Below are 18,663 nucleotides of genomic sequence, written 5' to 3'. Positions count from 1 at the left end.
ACCTCAGTTTTAGTAAATTGGTCACAGAATGGCTGTTTTGGCAGAGGTGCCGAAATTGGTCTGAGGAGTGCAGTCTTTTGCAAAATCATTGGGCATGTTCCAAAGACTGGGCACAATTGTAGGAAGGAGGAGGGTGTCTTGCCATCTGTGAAGTTCAAGGTTGACATGTGCCTGCTGCCTGAGAAATGGCACTGGATGAGGGTCCCTGATGGTTGGTGGGACAGAACTTCACACTCCATTCTTCATTCAGGTGGTATCTCTGTCAAGCCCAGTGTCCCCCCTTGTATTTTGTAGGTGATGAAGTTCGAAGCTACATCTCAGGACCCCCTGGGCCCCCAGGACCACCAGGACCCAAAGGAGACAGTGGCTTTGTGTCTGGGTCTATGTCTTCATCATACCAAGGGTTACGAGCTTCTGAGCACTTACATGGAGGATCCCTTGGTGCTGAGGGCTCCCACGGGGGCTCACTGGGCACAGGCAGCTCGTATGGCAGCTCCATGAGCAGCAGATCCTCTTACCACACCTCAGTGGGCAGCGATGGCACTTACGATGCCTCCATGGGCACTGCTGGGTCTTTCGATGGGCTGCTGACAGAGGAGGAATCACACAGATCAGCAGGGTCGAGCAGATCCTACAGCAACTCCTTCACTGGTTCCCTGGATTACAACGAGCTGGCACTCCGTGTGTCAGAGAGCCTGCAGAGTGAGTGCAATGCCTGCTCATCCTGACCCTCCTTATCCCAGCCAACAGCTCCACACCCCCTGTGCCTGGTTACGCTGTTCACTTCCCTCTCCTTCCTGCTGCCTTCACCTCTCCCTTACACCTTCTGCCTCAGCATGCAGCCACAGTTCTCCCAGAATTCCTTTCAAATGACATCTTTAATTCCACAGGCCGAGGTATTCTCCAGGACCTGATGTCTTACACGGCACAGGGACCTGCAGGTCCCCCAGGCCCTCCTGGTCCCCCTGGCATCAGCAAGGTCTTTGCAGCCTATGGCAATGTCACCGCAGACCTCATGGACTTCTTTAGAAGTGAGTGACATTTTGGTTTGGCATTTCTGGCTCATGCATATTAGATCTCCCCAGCCTCTCGCAGACCTACTGATCTTCTCACTTTTGCACACTGCAAAAGTCAAGGTGCAGAGCTGAAGGTGGGTGGTCTTTCCGTCTCCTTCCTTGCTTGCTGGGGCGGTGCAGTCTTATCATTAGGAAGGACATCAGTTTTTCCCACTCTTGGTAGGAAACTCATCCCAAACCCTGAAGGCTTCTGGGCTTACAAGCTCTATGGCTCGTTTTAACGTGGCTGGGCTGGCACACGTATAGAATCATGAGCCAGCTGCTCACTCTGCTCTCAGATTCCCCAGCCTGAGCATGGGCCAGCTCCAGCCCTAGTGACAGCCAGGACACCCAGAGAGAGTGACAAAGTGCTGGTAAAACAACATCACAACCTGTCCTTGGTACTGTGTTGGTACCAAAACCCTGTTTAGAAACCTTGCTGTCAGTCTAATGCCATCTAACCAAGAGAAATGTCCTACCAGTGTTAATCACAGCTTCTCTTGAGCGGGCAGTGGTTTCTCCATTCATTCACACTCCCCTTCATTTCCCTCTCCAGCATATGGTGCCGTCCAGGGGCCACCCGGTGAAAAGGGAGAGAGGGGTTATCGTGGACCCAAAGGTAAGGGTTGCAATCCTTTCCCTCTTCAGTCTTGACATGCCCAGGAAGCAGCACTGTGACCACAGAGGTCACAGCACTGCTCGAGGTCACACCCTGTCACAGTGAAGGTGGCAGCTTCAGGATCTCAGCCAAGACATTGTCCTGATTTGGTGTCCCTTCCCCTGGCCTGTCCCTGTCTGTGGGTCACTTGTGCTCAAGGGTAAACTTGGTCTTCTCATTCCTTCAGGTGACCCTGGGCCAATGGGCCCACCAGGACGACACGGGCACAGGGGACCAAAAGGAGAGAAGGGAGAGAAAGGTAGGAACACCTGCCATTCCCAGGAGAGCAGGGTTTGACTGTCACAAGTGGCACCAGCCCGTCCCTGGGAATAGCTGGAAAACACAGCCTCAGTTTTTTGGTTTGGATCTTCAGTCTTTTTACATGGTCTTTTCAACTAACCCTCCTTTTGATTTTTCTGGTCCCCAGGTGAACAACTGTATGTTGGCAGAAGAAAAAGAAGAGCTGTTGGTGTTTAAGGAAAGAGGTAGCTCAGTTATGCACAGGGCAGGATTCCTAGCAGCCTGTAGAAAATTAGCCTGAGTCTTCACTGCCTTAATGCTAAAACATCCTCACTGCTCAGCTGACCCCTTAGAGTTGATAGTTCAGATCTGAATGTCTCTTGTATGTGTCCAGCATGGACCTAGTGTGGGTGTTTGCTCCTGTTACTGATGTTTGGCTTGATCCCTGAGCTCCCAGGCTGATGTCCTTAGGCTGACAAGGGCTTCCTGTCTCACCTAGTCCAGGCTTCTTGTACTACTCCCAGATATGTAAAAACCTGGGTTTTTTAACAACTAGCCAACTATGCAGAAAAAAGAAAACAATTCCATCCCCACCAAATGCATGGTTTGTCAGAGATCAGATGCAGCCTACAAGGCCCTGTGAAAAACCCTGGCCTTGCACCGCCTTGGGATTCCCTCTCCACAAGCTCTGCCAACCCCAGGTGGAGCCCATTTACAGCAGCACAGTGAGACAGGACACAGACAGGGCCGAACCAAAGCACTTTTAAATGTAATTTGTTCATCTTTTAAAAATATTTTTGTATTTTTTTCTGTTTTTTTAAACACTGGTGAAAAATAATCAATGTAAACAGCCCAATTAAAGTGTGTGTTTTAACCCCATCCCTGAACTATTAAGGATGGCCATTCTGTTCTTGCAGGGTTGTTGTGGGGCAGGGTGAGGCACCTGATATGGGTCTGAAGTACAATGGTAAATACAATGGCACAACATTTAACACCTTTATACTCAGTTATTTTGAACATTAAACAAATCATCCCCTTCACTCAAACGCTTGTACAAATAATTTGTATTTGATGCAAGTTTTCCACCAACAAAACTGAGGTGATCTCAGCAAACTGTGATTTTATTGTATTTACAGCAGGATTATTACAATATTCTACAGAAAGCCACGAAATCAAATTACTTTGAAAAACAAGACAAAAACTCCCAAAACTGTTGTATGGCTGCTACTGCAAGTTCACTTACACAAGCTGTACAGAGACCCTTATCCAATTATTCATCTATCTCATGATTTTTGGTTGCTTTCTGTAAGGCAAAAATAACTTTGTTTGCAGTTAACACAAAACATTCAACAAACTGCTGGGAGAACACGAGGGAGGCCGGCAGTGCCTCAGGCATGTGTTTTGTCACAGGATGCTCCGGCTCTGCTTGGCTTCCTGACAGAAAATGGGATGGCAGTACAACACTCCATGTCCCTTCCTAGTTTCTGTTCTTTCCACCATTTTAGGACTGATTCTCATTACCAAAGAAGCTTTACCACCTAATTGTAAGTGTGGAAGACTGTTAAATCAGGGTAACCCTGGACTCAGCTACTCCCTTCTGCTTTCAGTACAGGGAAAGCACATGAGCCATTTCTCATGGGTTGGGCATGAGCATGTTTTTGCTTAAGGGGTTTTCCTCGGGCATCACTGACTGCCCAGACACCGGATGTGCAAAGGAGCTACAACAAACAAAGCACGAGGACTGAGCTGGGGAAAAGAGATGCAGAACAAGTAAAAGTTCTGTAAAAGAACCACTGTAATTTCCTTTGTCTTCTCCTTCCCTTTATCTGTTCTCATCTTTTGCAAGACTGAGAAATGATGGGGCATCCTGGCCTTGGCTTGCCTGTGAACAAGGAAGGTTAATTGTCTTTAATCTTACTTCAACTGCTGTGAAGATGGCAGAAGTAGCCTGGGAATGTGAAATTTGCACGGACACATCAACACAAGTTTCAGAGATTCAGAAATACAGATTTTGATGTGAAATGACAAGAGTGTAAATGCTAACATCAAACTTATTGACACAGTGATGGCCCTAAACACTCCCCCCCGCCCTTTCCTCCAACAAGTCACTGCCCCTCTTCCCCACAGCAGATGAACCAAGAAGCAGTAGGTCAGTGGAAGCAACTAGCACCAAGCTTATTTGTACATTTCAGTTTTCAACAATGATGTATTTCTGAGGTCCTGGGAGCTACAGCGGCACAACAGCTCTGAAAATCCGGCTAACTAAAAGTGGACTAAAGTGCCTGAATTTAAACCACCTATTTGAATCTTTCCTATACCAAAGCAAGCTTGAAATACTTGCAAGGCAGAGACTATTTCAATTGAAGAATCAAACTTCCTATGTGATACTGCTGTCACAAAAGACATGGTGTGACAAAAGCGATTCCATTGCTGCTTTGCTTAGCTAAGGTACTATGTTTCCAATTTTTAAGGATAATAATTCAGTAGAATAGTTATCATAAAGTCCTCTGGGATAGAAGAATAATTTCTTTAACTGTGTGATAGATCAGATAACTGAGTATCTGTGAATGCCATTTTAAAAGAATATTAGCTTAAAAGATTACCTGGAAAAAAGGATGCAGCTCAGAACATCAGCTTTTAATGTGATGTGAAAAATCACTCTTGGGTGAATGCTGATGGTCAGGACAGTGCAGCCCTGCCAGCAGGGAATTAGAATTCGATGCCAATTCAAATAAACGTTTTCCTTCAGAAGGTGTTTATAAATCAGGACCTACATAATTGATCATATGAATAACAACTTCAGTTATTATATCTGTACATGCTGTATATAGTTCTCATGTATACACCAGCAACAGCAGAGTGCTTGGAGCAGGAAAATGTGTTTTATGAGGATCAGAGAGGATCAAATGCTGGAGTTTCTTTTTCATAAAATAAGCAAATGTTCCCCTGGAACGTCAGAAGATCAAGAGCTGCCACAGCCCATTTTCTGCTGGGTTGGTAACCCCTCCTCAGCCAGAATCTCTTAAAAACAGGTAGCAGGTGCTCCTGAAGACCTTTAGCCCCCAATCTCCCTGGATGCCTTCAGCAATGCAAAATGCACTTTCTGAGCTTGGGAAGTACATGGTGTGAGGCTGAGGCCCTGCAGGCAGATTTTTCACGAGGATCAATTGTAAACACAGGAGGACAACCCACACACAGCACTGCAATCCAGGGATTTATTGCCTTTTCTCGTTTTCCTGTGGACAGAATTTACAATGTAGCAAAACAGAATGGTGAGCAAATACTGATTTGTGGTCAGCTTTGGAGGAGTGTGTGGGGACAATGAGATCTGCCAAACAGTAAGAATTTGTAAGTAAGTACATTGTTTTGGCTGCAGAAAACACATTTTACCATCCTGGAGATGGAGCTACTAACATTCATTAGGGAGGTGACGTGAGATAGTACCAAGATTGGATTTCACATCTCAGGAGATGTCTTTTAGGCCTATGTGAGACTAAATTAAATTGAATTGAATATTCCGACACTGATACAATATTGTAACACCTCTCTCATATTCTGCAACACTTAAACCCAATTTTGTCAGTCTAAATGTGTAAGTATCCATGCTAGTTCTTGTTATCACTCAGTAAACATATTTTTGTGCTTGGTATCAGTTCTAAGCCCAGTTCACAAGGCTGCAAGTGCTTCACAGGGCTCCCCACCTGGAGACCTGAGCAAGGCTTCCATTGCCACATTTGATCCCTCCCTTCATCCCAGAGCTCAGTTACAGTTATTTGTGCAATTTACAATGAGATCAGATTGCAGGGCCTGTGTGAAAAGGATCTTCAAATAAAAGATGTAAGAGATTCAGACAGAGGTAAACAGAATGCCAATACATATCATATGTATCACTGAAACTACCAAAACGAAAGGAGAAGATTATTAACGTTTCCCTGTGAGGATTTAATGGGGATGAATGTAGACATAATCCAGAAGAGGAAATCTGCCTGCCCTGCCTACTCCCCAGGTAAAGCACTGAGCCTACTTCATATGAAATTGCAAACAAATTCTGTTAAATAGAGATGAAGATTATTTAATGTTATCTTAGTAACAGTCAATTTATGAAGGTGGAGCTTAAAAAGCAAAAGGTCTTCAAAGACTTGTTTCTCCCTACTAAACAAACAATTCAAAAAACTTTGCATTTAGCAACGAAGAACATTCTAGAGATATGGTGTGTGAGTTTACAACAGTACACAATACACATTTAAAATAATAAAATGCCAGAAATTAAGGCTAGCTATTAAAGTAATTATGCTATCAAAAAGTTACAAAATTTAAATTAAAACATGCATTTTCCAATTTTCTTTTTACTGTGCTGTAAATTAAGTGTCTTCATTGAGAAAGAAGATAATGGTTCAATGTCCAAGGATTTCAGCATCCAAGGTTTCAACCAGAGCTGATTAAAGTCCTATGTTAATTTCTGAGTTCATTGCCATGCAGTAACACTGTTCCCATGAAATGAACGCCATGGAATGGGCACCAGTTGCACAGTCAAAGCAAGCAAACAAAACGGGTGCAATTGATGCCCAAAGATATCAGAGAAAGTCAGGCCTCAAAAGACAGAAAGCAAATACTATTTTACAAATGAAGCTCCAACATACCCAAGTACAGCTTGTAACACTGTCTTGATATGACTCAACCTCCATCCACCAAAAGGAGTGCAGCAAAAGTGACCTAATACAGCTGTATTTCCCTACCCCGCTATAGGAGACACAGTTCAGATTTCCCACTACAGATCAGTCAGGCAAATAACTTATGGTACATCTAGGAACTCAAAAAATAAAACCTGCCTATGTTAGTAGGTGGCAACACAAAAGCAAAACACCCAGCTTCATAAAGGAGTTTGTCTGTATATTTAACTTAAATCTTTCCTTAAAATAAAATGACTAAAATAAAAAATAATGAAACTAACACTTCTAGTGAAATCAGACTTTAGCCATGGTTATTTATAAATATGACCATCCACTTCCACTTCTGTGATGGAGTTCAAATGAACAGACTTTGGTAAGAACAGAACAATGGCTCTACCCATTCCAGGTACAGTTAGAGAAACCATGTGCATTTTGCACACCGCTTTCTAAAAAATACATTCTACAGTTTTTCAATTTGTAGAACTAACCACCTGTATGTAATAGCTAAAGAAAATAATAAACTGTGCATTTTAAAGTTAGCATTTCTTTCACCTTTACATATTTTAGTGCAAAATATTTTAGGGTGAGGATTTACAACAAAAATGGCAGTAGCAGCAAGAAATCTTGTTTTGTACAGTAACAGCAACGCTAAGGAGTTTTGTGTTTTTAAATGACAAAACAGTATCCTGTTGCCAGGATCAGCATATCTAAGTGTTTCAGGCACTGTATTAATTAAACTAGCACCCCATTTCATTATGGAACTAATGGACAAAACATGTAATGGAGATCAGCTCAGTTTAATTTATGCCAGAGGTTTCTTTCGAAAGAAGTTGCAAAGGCTTTTGCTTTTGCCAACTGTGTTTAAACATAAGGGTTTGTTTTTCTGATTACTGGCATGTTATTAGTAATTAGTTTCAGTCCTTGCCATGAAGACACTGCTCACATTATAAAATTTTAAACCTCTCATGGCAGTTTCAATTGTGTGGAATTCTCTCATGGAGAAATCTGATGCTTAAAAACAGTAGCAGAACAATATTACACCATTTAAATGTTCAGATGAGAAATAATTTTTTTTATGATGAGAAAGAGCATATTAATATTTCAGGCTTAAAGTCAAAACCGTAGGTAACGCACTTTTAGAGACTGGGATAAAAAGCCCACTTAGTCTTGAAACATCTGAAGGACGTAACAATACCACTGTACACCAACACTTGGTTTGTTTCTTCTGTTCAGGGGAGTGAAGAAAGCGCTCCTGACACTGATTGTCTCCACTGAAAACAAGACAGGCGAGGTCCCCGATGTTCATACGCCGCGGGTAAGTCAGGTTAGACCGTAAGGAGGGAGAATTCCAAACACCAAAAAACCTACAGAAGTTCCCAGAGTTACGACCCAGTGGAGTGAAGACTGGGGATTGGGTAGAATTTGGAAATCCGGCTTTGTGTTGAAGGATTAAGGCATTCAGATTCTCCAGTCATTTTAAAGAAAACTTCCTGTTCCTGCAGTTTTCTGGCAAATTCTTCTTCCAGCATCTAAAACCAAAATCAGATTGTCACAGGATTAACAAGGCAAAGTACAGGAAACCCATTATTTTGGAGACATTCTGTCTGATCGATCTCTGAGCCGTGTGAAACTCTACTACGTGCCCTTTTAAAATAAAACAATCCCCCCCAAGACCAACCTCCACCACCAGCTATATATCTGCTATATATCACTCACTTCTTGTAGTAACCTGCTGGCTTCTGAAATAAATTCCCAGCCTCAGATTTACCTCCAGCTAAGTTTTCCATGCAAACCTGCACACATGTGCTGCAGGTGGGAGCCCTGCAAAGAGACTGGTAACACCCAGCCTGTTTTGGTGCACCTGCCCTTTGCTCTGCTTATACAATTTTTAAACATCTTTTATTATACAGTGAACTGCAACAGCTTTGTACAGCAGCTTGACTCTCCTCCTGTGCAATACTTTTGTACTGTCTGTATTTTCTAGATCAAACCCTTGATAATTTCCTGATTCATGAACTGCTCCCATTTACCTTTTTTCTTGGTCTCAATTTCTCTCTCCATTCCTTCAGTTCTTGACTGTGCTCTTCATCCAGCTCTTTTAGCTTCTGAGTCTCATGCTCAACCAGTAGATGGCATTTTTCATTCTTAAAACAAGATAATCCTTATGTAAAACTAATTCAGATTAGGCAACTCAACATTTGTACAGTGACATATGTTGTCCTAATTCTTTCTAATTAGCTTATTCCGTGTAAATAGTGACGTGAATAATTACAAGATGAAAGTATGTTACAAGGCTGTGTTTTCAAAAGCTGATCTTTCCATCTGAGCCAACTGAGATAAGAAACACTCGTAAATCCAAATACACTGCTGAGCATCATTAAGGCAGCTGCTAGGAGTGTTACTCAAAACTGTGTTTCACTGCCTAATGATGCTTGTCAAGGTCATACAGCATTTCTGCCTTGCTTTTTAAAGACGGTCTGTATAATTTATTAAAACCAATTACATTTAAAAGGAAGCTGTTTTTTGGAAATATTTCAACTCTTGGTGCCAAGAGCTGAGACAAACAAATGGAACTTGGAGAAGAGACAAAGGTGGTGGCAGAAGCAGCCTCAAAATTGCCCTATGATAAGGCTCAAATCACACCTTAGCTTCACATTGTCTCAGTAAGGTACTGGGGCATCTGCCTCACTTTCAGAGGACATTTGAAGCATGACAAGAAAAAAAATCAATTATTTGGCTTCAAGTCTGTACTTTTTTAAGAGCAGTTGGCAATGGTTGTATTTCTAGGGTTCCAGTCCCAGATGGGTCTGATGCAGAGGACAGAACCACAGCAACAAGAACAACAAGCACTTGGCTAGACCTGAGTGCAGCAAAGGGCTAGTTTTCCTTGTGAACCTCAGAGCAGCCCTAATCTGCCCCATTTTACTGGAGCTGAAACTCTCACAAAGCTCCCACGGTACTTGGGGATTTACCGGGGCATATTAGTGACACAGCCAGGGACTGTTTTTGCAGGATGTAAGAAAGTGAATAGAGTAGAATGAGCTTCATTGGTCCTTGCATGATTTCTCTAAGCAAAGGTTATCAGCAGGTGATCATTTAATGCTTTAAAACTGCCTTGTATCCCTGAAACTGGGAAAAGCTGATTTAAGAGAAAAGGAGATCTGGCCTCTGGTATCCAGCGGAAACTTTTACAAAATGCATACCAAAAAGACAAATCAGAGCTTCTTATCATGAGAAGAGAATTCCTTCTAAGTACCTTCCAGAAGCTCATACACAAGTGGCAGCACTTGGTAAAAACCTCCTCATTCCTGTATTGCTCCAAACTTCTCGTGGGTAATGCCTGGTGCTGCCTACCTCTGTTCTGATTAATGACACTCCAGCAAAATCAAGTTAAAAGGAAATGCTACCTACAGAAAATAGCCCTGGGAACTTGACAGGTATTGCAGAACGGATCATCTGCTTCTGGTTCATGCTCTTCTTCATTTAAATTGATACCTCATTAATTGATGGGAACATATGAATCTGGCAAAGCACTGCCTTTGAAAACAAAGTTGAAAAAACTATACAGTAAAAATTAAGGAAAGGTGTTTCTGCTTTGCCTGCATCTGGTATTAACTAAAGTCTTTTCACTGAATGGTCATTTAATATCATCTATTTTTAACCTGTAACTGATGCAGTTCCCTGATGTTTGCTTCACACTGCAACTGAAGGTCCCGCATTTGGTTTTCATGTTTCTGATGCTGTGCCAGTCTCTCATTCTTCTGCCTCTTTTCTTCTTGAACAGCAAACTAAAATTAAAAATAAGAGATTATTTATATTGTGCCTCTGAATAAAACAGTTTGCATGAGTCAAAGAACTGCATCTAATAGAATGAACACATACTGAGAAGAACAGTTCTAGAAGATTTAAGCAGTAATTTTCTCTATTTTTTCTTTTTTAAGTTCTTACAATGGAAGTTCCCTACAGTTTTAATTCCATTTCTCTGTCTGCACTCTGATTTTTCCTTAAAACGCAGCACATTTCACTTGCAGATTCCTGAAATTACCTCCCTCCGAAGCTGTGACACAGCAGTCCAGCTGCAAGCATTGGTTTAGACTGGTGTTAAACAGCTACAGGAGACCATATTTTCCACATCTGTCATCCTTCCAGTGCTCACCATAAGAAACCATGATTTATGACTGTGGTGCATCAGGAAGCAAACCTCTCAACCTCTGCACAGCATTCCCTTCTAAAGAATGAGTGAATACCTACAGCTTTAGTTCAAAAGCTCACAACACTCAAGCACCCTTAAAAATGTTTCACAGAATCACAGAACAGTTGAGTTTGGAGGGACCTGCAAAGATCAACCTCCCTACTCAAAGCAGGGTAGGAGGAGGCTCACCAGGAGGAGGCTGTTCAGGAATGTGTCCTGTTGGGTTCTGAGCATCTCTGCAAGCTCTCTGGACAACCTGGTCCAGTGTTTGACGAGCTTCCCACTACAAAAATGTTTTCTCATGTTGAAGTTGGATTTTCTGTATTTCAGTTGTGGCTGTTGCCTCTTACCCTGCCACTGGACACCACTGGGAAAAGTCTGGCTCCACCTTCTTTGTTCCCTCTGTTGGGTACTTATATTCATGGATAAGACCCTCCTGAGCCTATTCTCCTCCAGGCTGCAGTATCCCAGGTACCCCAGGTGGCTCCTTGTGTAACAAAACACTCGAGTTTCTCAGCCATCCTCAAGGCCCTTTGCATGACTTGCTCCAATAAATCCGTGTCTGACTTGTACTGGGAAGCCCAGGGCTGGACCTTGAGAAGAGGCTCACCAGAGCAGCAGGAAAGGATGATTTCCTCTGACCCCATCCAGTGCATCAGCCCAGTTTGGTACCATCTGAGAACTCATGAGAGTGCACTCTATTTCATCCTCACATTTACATCACATTCAGCATTTAAACTATTAAAAGTATTCAATATTAATTTATTAAATACCTGCTTAATTTTTTCACGATCTTGGTCTGGAGAGGCAAATGAATTGATTCTTAAACTTTTCTTAAACATGGCCATCCGAGTCTTTGCTTCACTTCGCTGGATTTTAGGCAGTCTGGCTCTTTCCTGAGTTTGCTTGTTCTTTAACTCCTCTATAAGGCGTTGATTATACCTCTGCATTTGTTCTGTTTCCTGAAATGTTAACCATGTGGAAATATTACACAGTAGCTGTGATGTTATACAGCGTGCATCTCTTTTCATTAGGAAGTCCCCGGTGTGAGTAAGTACCTCTCAGCAGAAACCATTCCCAGCCCCAGGAGTAACAGTGGGGAGGAAAGGCTTCTGCAGAGAACTCTGGATCTTGCCCAACTCAAAGAAAATTCTCTAATAAATGTAAATAAACATATATTTTACCAGTGCTTACTCAACTCCTGTACTGCCTTTTACAAAGCCTGTTATTCAAAAGGAGAAACTCCTTTTTGTGTAACTGAACTTCTGGGCTACAGCTGTGGAGGGGCAGTTTGCTTAAAAAAGCTGGGGAAAGCAACAGCCCACATGGGATAAACCAGAGTGGACAGAACAAGCCTTCAGTGGAGGTTGCTTATGCTCTGATCACCAAGAGATCCTCAATCAACTCCCTGGTTTACAGTTTCAGAAATTGAACTATTTGCTTTTGTGTGTTCTATAAAAACCAAAATGCCTTATGGAAAATAAGGATTTAGCTATAAAGAGACAGTGGTCAGCTACTTGCCCAGAAGTTAATCCAGTTCATTCTGCTCATTTAATTCCAGGATTATTTACTTCTGAACAGATTTGTTTAAACACAAATCAAAATCGGTTTTGGTGGATAAGCAGAATGTGGTATTTTTTATAGTAAAAGACTGATGTTGTGGCTGGTTGGTGTTTTTTTTTAAAAGAATCAAAAGGGAAAATATCATAATTTATCCTTCTATATATTACGAAGGTATTCAAGTAAGGTAAGATTTTTTTTTAATTGCAATAGAGCACAAAACATCTTCAAAATTCTTATCTGGGTCTTTCCTGTGCAAACATACAGCACCAGGAGAGATCCTAAGACTCATTGATAAAAAAAAAAATGATATTATGATACACAGGAGAAAATGCCAAAGTCAACACTAACTTTTTCATGCCTCTTAAGCAGCTGGTGCCTCTGCATGAAGTACTGATCCTTGAGCTGCTGCTTGAGGAGCTGGTGTTTCTCCTGTAGGTGCCGCTCCTCCAGCTCCCAGAATGCAGCTTCACGAGCTGTAAAAAAGAGAAAGGTTGGTTCATGAATTGCTTCCCATACTTCCCAACCTCCTGGTGTATGTTCGGAAGTATAAGAGCATTTTAAAAACAATGCTGTTTCATAGCAAATGTTTTTGCTACAGTTCAAGATTGGTCATGAAATTTTTGGATTTCATAAAGTGAAGAAAGACCATTGTTTTACTAAACACCAGTGCCTGTTTCCAAGGGAGTGCTGGGTACCTCTCATGAGCTGCTGTTTGTTGTTGAGGCAATCTCGTTCAATAGTGGCCAGTTCTGTCTTCTGCTGCTGAATTATTTTCTTCAGAGATGCATCCAGTTCTTGTTGCTGTTTCTGCACAAACTCCTGCTCCTGGTAAAAACCAATAAAAGTAAATTAAATTGGGTTCTTCTAACCACATTACATGTTAATGAAACTCCCAGTCCTCTCAGCATTAGCTATATAAGAAAACAAATACATCTATGAAAGTTTGAGCTAGGGTGCCTTGGCTATCAAATTATCCATCTTTTGTATTTTCTGTGTACAGTGTAGGTAAGAGCATATTCATGTTTAAATAATATAGAAATAAGACCAAAGGTAACAATCTAGCCAGTCATCTGCAACTCATTCCATCTCTTGTCTCTCCTCAGAACAAGTTGCAGGTTCAGAGCCAGCAAAGACAATACTCAATCTAAAGTTGAACTCATTCTAAAAAGGGTTAATTATTCATGTATGAAAGAAAATAAAGGTATGTATGGTTATTCTGCTTTGGGTGATTAGCTAAAGAATATTTGTTTACACAATTGGGTTTCAGATCTGTGTGGTTTATCTTGTCCTTAGGGCAGGGCTGTTGAGGCTGGGAGTTCTGCAGGACCACTGTGCAGACACCCCATGGTTCTGCAGGGGCGTAACCTTCTCACACCTGAGCTGAGCTGGCTCCTCACAAAGGGATTTATCACCTGCATCTTCCCATTATCCAGGGGTATCACTGTTACATCCCATCATGAAAAGCTGACAGCAATGAGTCCCCCTCCCATGCCCCAAGACCTTCTGCTGCCTTTCTTCTTTACAACTATTAAAAACCACAGCTATGAGCATGCAAGCATGCACACACACACACATACACACACACACACACACACACACACACACACACACACACACACACACACTCACACCTGCCTTAAAACAAGAAATTGAATCAGATGCTTCTAGCATGATATCAAGGCCAAAAGAAAGGACAATGACAGGGTCTTGTCAGAGCCAAGGTGGGCTGCTCAAGTTTGTAACAAACGGAATTAAATGTTCATTAAAAGTACTTTTTATTTTGATAAAAAAAATCCTGGTTTTCATCTTCACATAAAGTTATTCACAGATGAGGCTTTTATGTCTCTTACTGAGACAGATAACATAAAACCAGAGGTGAATTAAGCTGACAGTAACAGACCTCAGGGTACAAAAAGAACTGGAAGGTGTTGTTTGTAAATTAAATCAGACACAACTAACCGAATTTATAGAGGGACAAAAAATCCTGGTTTTTCACTTTATACCTGAAAAGGTTAAAAAGACTACTACAAGCTGAACATTCTAAGGGTGCAGACACATAATTAACAGAGTGTTTCATCTGCTGGGAGATTTTTGATTTGGAGGGAGTGGGGGAAAGATGTTCTAGTGTAGATCATGGTCATGGTCAAAAAGTGATTATGCTTTAGCTTTACACATTTAATCATTTAAATATCATTGCTGCTCTCTACAGAGTAACTCTTATGAAGTTTTATAGCTGCTAGTGCTGTAAGATAAACTAGGCAATCGCAGGAAATTCCACTTCTCACATCTACTCAAGTATCACATAAAATAAATGTCACCAACTTTAGTAAGAATGTGTTGGGTGGTTTAAAGGCAGACAGTGCAAGGCAGCCAACCTTTTTCAAAGTACCACTTGGTTATGCCCAGTATCTTAAAAGAAACTCAAACATCTTTGAAATACATGGTTTCACTGCACACACAGAATACAAGTCACACAATGTTTTTCACATGTGCTGAACAAGTATCATGTTGCATGTGTGAACCCTCAGCATCTTGCTCAGACTGAGTAACTACTGTCTTTTGGAACTTTTCATAATGGATAGTGCACAATTGCCTAAATTGGTGCTAACCAGTTTGGAGACAGCAGTGACATTGATCAGCACATATGAGCAGAAAGAGAAGACACACATCTGGAAAATTAGGAAGATAAACTTGCACTGTGTTGCATTTTAAGACTTACATCCTGCATTTGTGCGTTGAAAAGCGTACATGAAGACAACTGAAAAGACTGAATCATAACCTGAGCAACACCCTGTGGGACACAATGTAATTCTGTGTCATAATATAGTGAAACATATTTCTATTCTTAAAAAAGGGAAGAAATGAGATCTGCTGTACGTTAGTAATAAACATTTGAAATGTCAAGGCTAATCACACAAGTAGATGCTGATGGAAGTTCTAGATATTCTAAAACTAAGCAGCTGCACCTTGTTTAGCACTTGTCATTCCAAGTAAGGATATTTCACATTTAAAATCTTCTTTCACCTCTCTTCATCAAACTGAAAGCAGCAAAGGAAATTAACCATGTCTCTACAAACATTATGAAAAATTAGATTTTTGTTTCCTTAAAAAGTTTCAAGACAGATATCTTTGGTATGGGGAAAGTGCTGCAACTCAATCACCTTCTATCCTGGGAAATCCCCTCTTAAATTAAACACATAATGGAATAAAGTTGCTATTATTTTCTACTAGGTCACTCACATAAACATTTAATCTTTAAGTTACTCAATCCAAACCTGCTCTGCTGTGGTTCAAATTCACTCTGTACAAGCTGTGGTCATCACAAAGCCAGTATTTTTCTGAAATACTAGCCCTCTTTCTAGCTGGGTCATAGAAAAGCAGCAAGTCTGAATGCATGAAATCACAGATGATGTTTTGTAAAGTTTCTATACACCTACACTTTGACATTTAAATAACATTTTACCTAATCTGTTCCGCTGCTATAAACAAGATGTCTCATGCTTTCATATTAGATACATTTTCCTCCTCTGCATTTTTGTAGTTCAAAACTTCCTCCTGACTATAACCTTTAAAATTTGAAGGACCCATGGAGTACTTACCACTCGTAAAAGCACTGTAAATAAACGTGCTGTAGAAAAATATCATTCTTTTTCAGTAGAGCTCACAAAATCCTACACTTAGACAGTACAAACCTGGCAACAGCTGCTCCTACATTTCTAGTTAAGTCTAAGATGTGACATGGGAGTACTTGAAGAAAGAGAGCAGTTTGTAGGGTTAGTTTGAGTTAAGTTCCATATTCACTCAACAACAACAAGAAGTGAAATCATCAAGCTGTGTGAATACTGCTGCCTTTTGTATTTTAGTAGCTTGAAGCTGCCATTGTTACCTGAGCATGCTGGCTTTGTGCAAGCTCCTCTTTCTTGCGTTTCATGAGCTCTTTTCTCAGCTCTTTTGGTGCTTTCTCCACTTCACATAAAACCTACAGTGTATATAAGCATGCAGAAGGTGGCAAAAAGAACACTTTGTCTCCACAGCAAGCACTACTGTGAACATAGGGACATGCAGGTCAAGCACTAGAGGTAGTTGGAAGCATGCATTACTTCAGTGGCAGGGATGTTAGTTTAGTGAAAGAGCTTAATGAAAAGAGAAAGAACAATAGGTGCTTTATGCATGCCGCTGTGCAGAGAGGAGGGATGTGCCAGCGCTTTTTGCATGCAAATGCTGCCCAGTGCCGTCAGAAATGGCAGTGCCTCGATTGTGCTTCCATGCAGCTGCCAGAAGAGTCAATAGTTAAGAAAACCACCACCTGCAAAAGCGGTATTTTCTTGAATCACTATAGCAAAAGGACCACAGAGCATGTTACCTCACATAAAGCTGTGAAAAATGGTTGGAAGCTTAAAATAACTTCCACTGAAACCCAGCTATTTCTGACACTGTCTCTAACCTGAATTTACAAGATGCCATTATTAGTGTCTGTGACCATAAATGACATCTACGCAGCTTATGTCTTCAAAATAATCATACAAGCAAATAAAACATTATTTGGTTGTGTTTGGTTCTGAAGAATTTAAAGCAAAACCCACCAATAAATAAGAGTGTTTTCAAGAAACTTTTTTGTCACACGTATGCTGGGATGGAACGTGTTTCAGTACACGGTGAATTAGACAAGATTAGCAGAAGATTCTAAATATAACCTGGCTAAATCAACTGACTAATAATCTGTTAATTTGCTGATGAGTTTTGCTTTTAAGAATTACAAAAATGTGGCATTGTACACTCCAATATAACATGGATAGTTTTAGAGCAGCAGCTGCATTTTCCTTCAAACTGTACATTGCCTTTTGAAGCTTTAAACACAAAAGTATGCACTCAGAGACAAATGCCTGTTTGTTTAATAGTGGAAGCATCATCAGAAAACAGAGTCCAAATCACCACATGCTATTCCTATGTCCATGAAAGAACTGCTTTTAGCTCAGAGCAATATGTAAAATTCTCCCAATTTCCCACATAGGACCCAATCACCAGTGAACAGAGATAGACTCAAAATGGAAGAGGTACCGCAAAAGAAGAAAAATTGTTATTTACATATGGGCATACAGTTCAAACTGAATACAACTTATACTTCAATGCACATTTGTGCTACAGGATCATTCTATGCAAAGGCATTGACAGTTCAGCTTTCTAAAGACATCTCTAAGTCTAGTAACTATCAGAGCAAACACTAGAGCCATTTATATAAAAATGGGCACTACGCAATTGAACCAAAAATTAAATAAAACAGCTTTTAAGATGCAAAATCCATATGGAAACCTACCACCTTTTCTTAATTCAGTGCAAGTAAATTACCTTCACCAGCTGTCAGTGTCAGTCTTTTCACCTTAACTATATGACATTTATGAAATGAACTGGAGAAGATTTTAGGTTACCCTGACTTCTCTCTCCTGGCTTTCATTTTTGAACTAACAAACCAAATTCATATTATTGCTGTAACTTCATATAAAGAAATTCTATACAATTACAGCACATGCTCAATTAAAAAAATCTAACAAATTAACAAAAACAAAACAAAACTGAAATTATTGTCTTCGAAATTCTAATTTGTTAAGTATTTACAAAGTAACTATAGCTGGAATTTTTTCATAATCTTCATGAAAATACTTTTTCTTGATTTAGTATTTGAGAGGAAATATTTTATTAAATATCCTGTGAAAAACAAAATCTTTTAACTTGATGATGTCTTCTAGATTAAATCAATACCTCAAGCTTCCTGTCAGCTGTTTGTATTTCATGTTTAGGCAGTTAAACAAGAGACACAATTCTGACTGGTAGTGACACTTCCAAACCTCAATATAGCACAGGTTTGACAAGGCTTCTGGGAGACCTAATCTCAACTGTTTGCTATGCCTATACTCCTTATTTTCTATACTAGCATCATCTCTTACCTCTTTTTTTTTGTTTTTCAGCACATTCTGGAATTTGGACAACTCCTTCTCCTGCTCAGCCTTGATGCGCTTTGCTTCATCCCGTAAGCGATTTGTGTGCTCCTGCTCCAGGCGCTCGATCGTCTGCTTCTGCTGCTTTTCCAGGTTCTCTATCTCCTGATCATACTGGCGCTTTTTACTCTGTAAAAATTATTTGGCACCTTTTTTTAGACAGCTAAGTCCTGTTAAGCAAAGTGCTGTAGCACAGCAAGGAATGACAATGATGGATTGTTGTGGCAGCAAGCCCCTTCCCAAGCTGGGCACCCCACAATGGCAAACATTGCCTTTTATTTAAGAATGAAGG

General features: G+C 40.8%; 2 protein-coding genes across 5 annotated transcripts in view; one reads left to right on the top strand and one right to left on the bottom strand.

Annotated features, from left to right (window-relative positions):
* The window catches only part of COL17A1 (collagen type XVII alpha 1 chain), a 39,555-nt gene extending 36,556 nt beyond the window's left edge, over positions 1–2,999 (top strand). Inside the window, exons 53-57 of the mRNA XM_059851917.1 lie at positions 295–702; positions 891–1,031; positions 1,612–1,674; positions 1,901–1,972; positions 2,141–2,999. Of these exons, the coding sequence (XP_059707900.1) occupies positions 295–702; positions 891–1,031; positions 1,612–1,674; positions 1,901–1,972; positions 2,141–2,190 (734 nt within the window). The 3' untranslated portion in view covers positions 2,191–2,999. The remainder of the gene's footprint in view (positions 1–294; positions 703–890; positions 1,032–1,611; positions 1,675–1,900; positions 1,973–2,140) is intronic.
* A 54-nt stretch (positions 3,000–3,053) lies between these two features.
* The window catches only part of SLK (STE20 like kinase), a 49,695-nt gene continuing 34,085 nt past the window's right edge, over positions 3,054–18,663 (bottom strand). For 3 of the 4 annotated variants that reach the window (XM_059851919.1, XM_059851918.1, XM_059851922.1), the window contains 8 exons: positions 18,321–18,500; positions 16,265–16,357; positions 13,074–13,203; positions 12,727–12,851; positions 11,589–11,777; positions 10,286–10,411; positions 8,654–8,767; positions 3,054–8,152 (listed from right to left, as the gene is read on the bottom strand). In XM_059851919.1, coding sequence (XP_059707902.1) covers positions 8,006–8,152; positions 8,654–8,767; positions 10,286–10,411; positions 11,589–11,777; positions 12,727–12,851; positions 13,074–13,203; positions 16,265–16,357; positions 18,321–18,500 — 1,104 coding nt within the window. In that variant the 3' untranslated portion in view covers positions 3,054–8,005. The remainder of the gene's footprint in view (positions 8,153–8,653; positions 8,768–10,285; positions 10,412–11,588; positions 11,778–12,726; positions 12,852–13,073; positions 13,204–16,264; positions 16,358–18,320; positions 18,501–18,663) is intronic. The other variant, XM_059851920.1, reaches the window with a different exon arrangement.

The sequence above is a fragment of the Haemorhous mexicanus genome, chromosome 7 (assembly GCF_027477595.1).
Source record: "Haemorhous mexicanus isolate bHaeMex1 chromosome 7, bHaeMex1.pri, whole genome shotgun sequence".
NCBI lineage: Eukaryota > Metazoa > Chordata > Aves > Passeriformes > Fringillidae > Haemorhous > Haemorhous mexicanus.
This window is presented reverse-complemented; position numbering and strand designations above follow the sequence as displayed.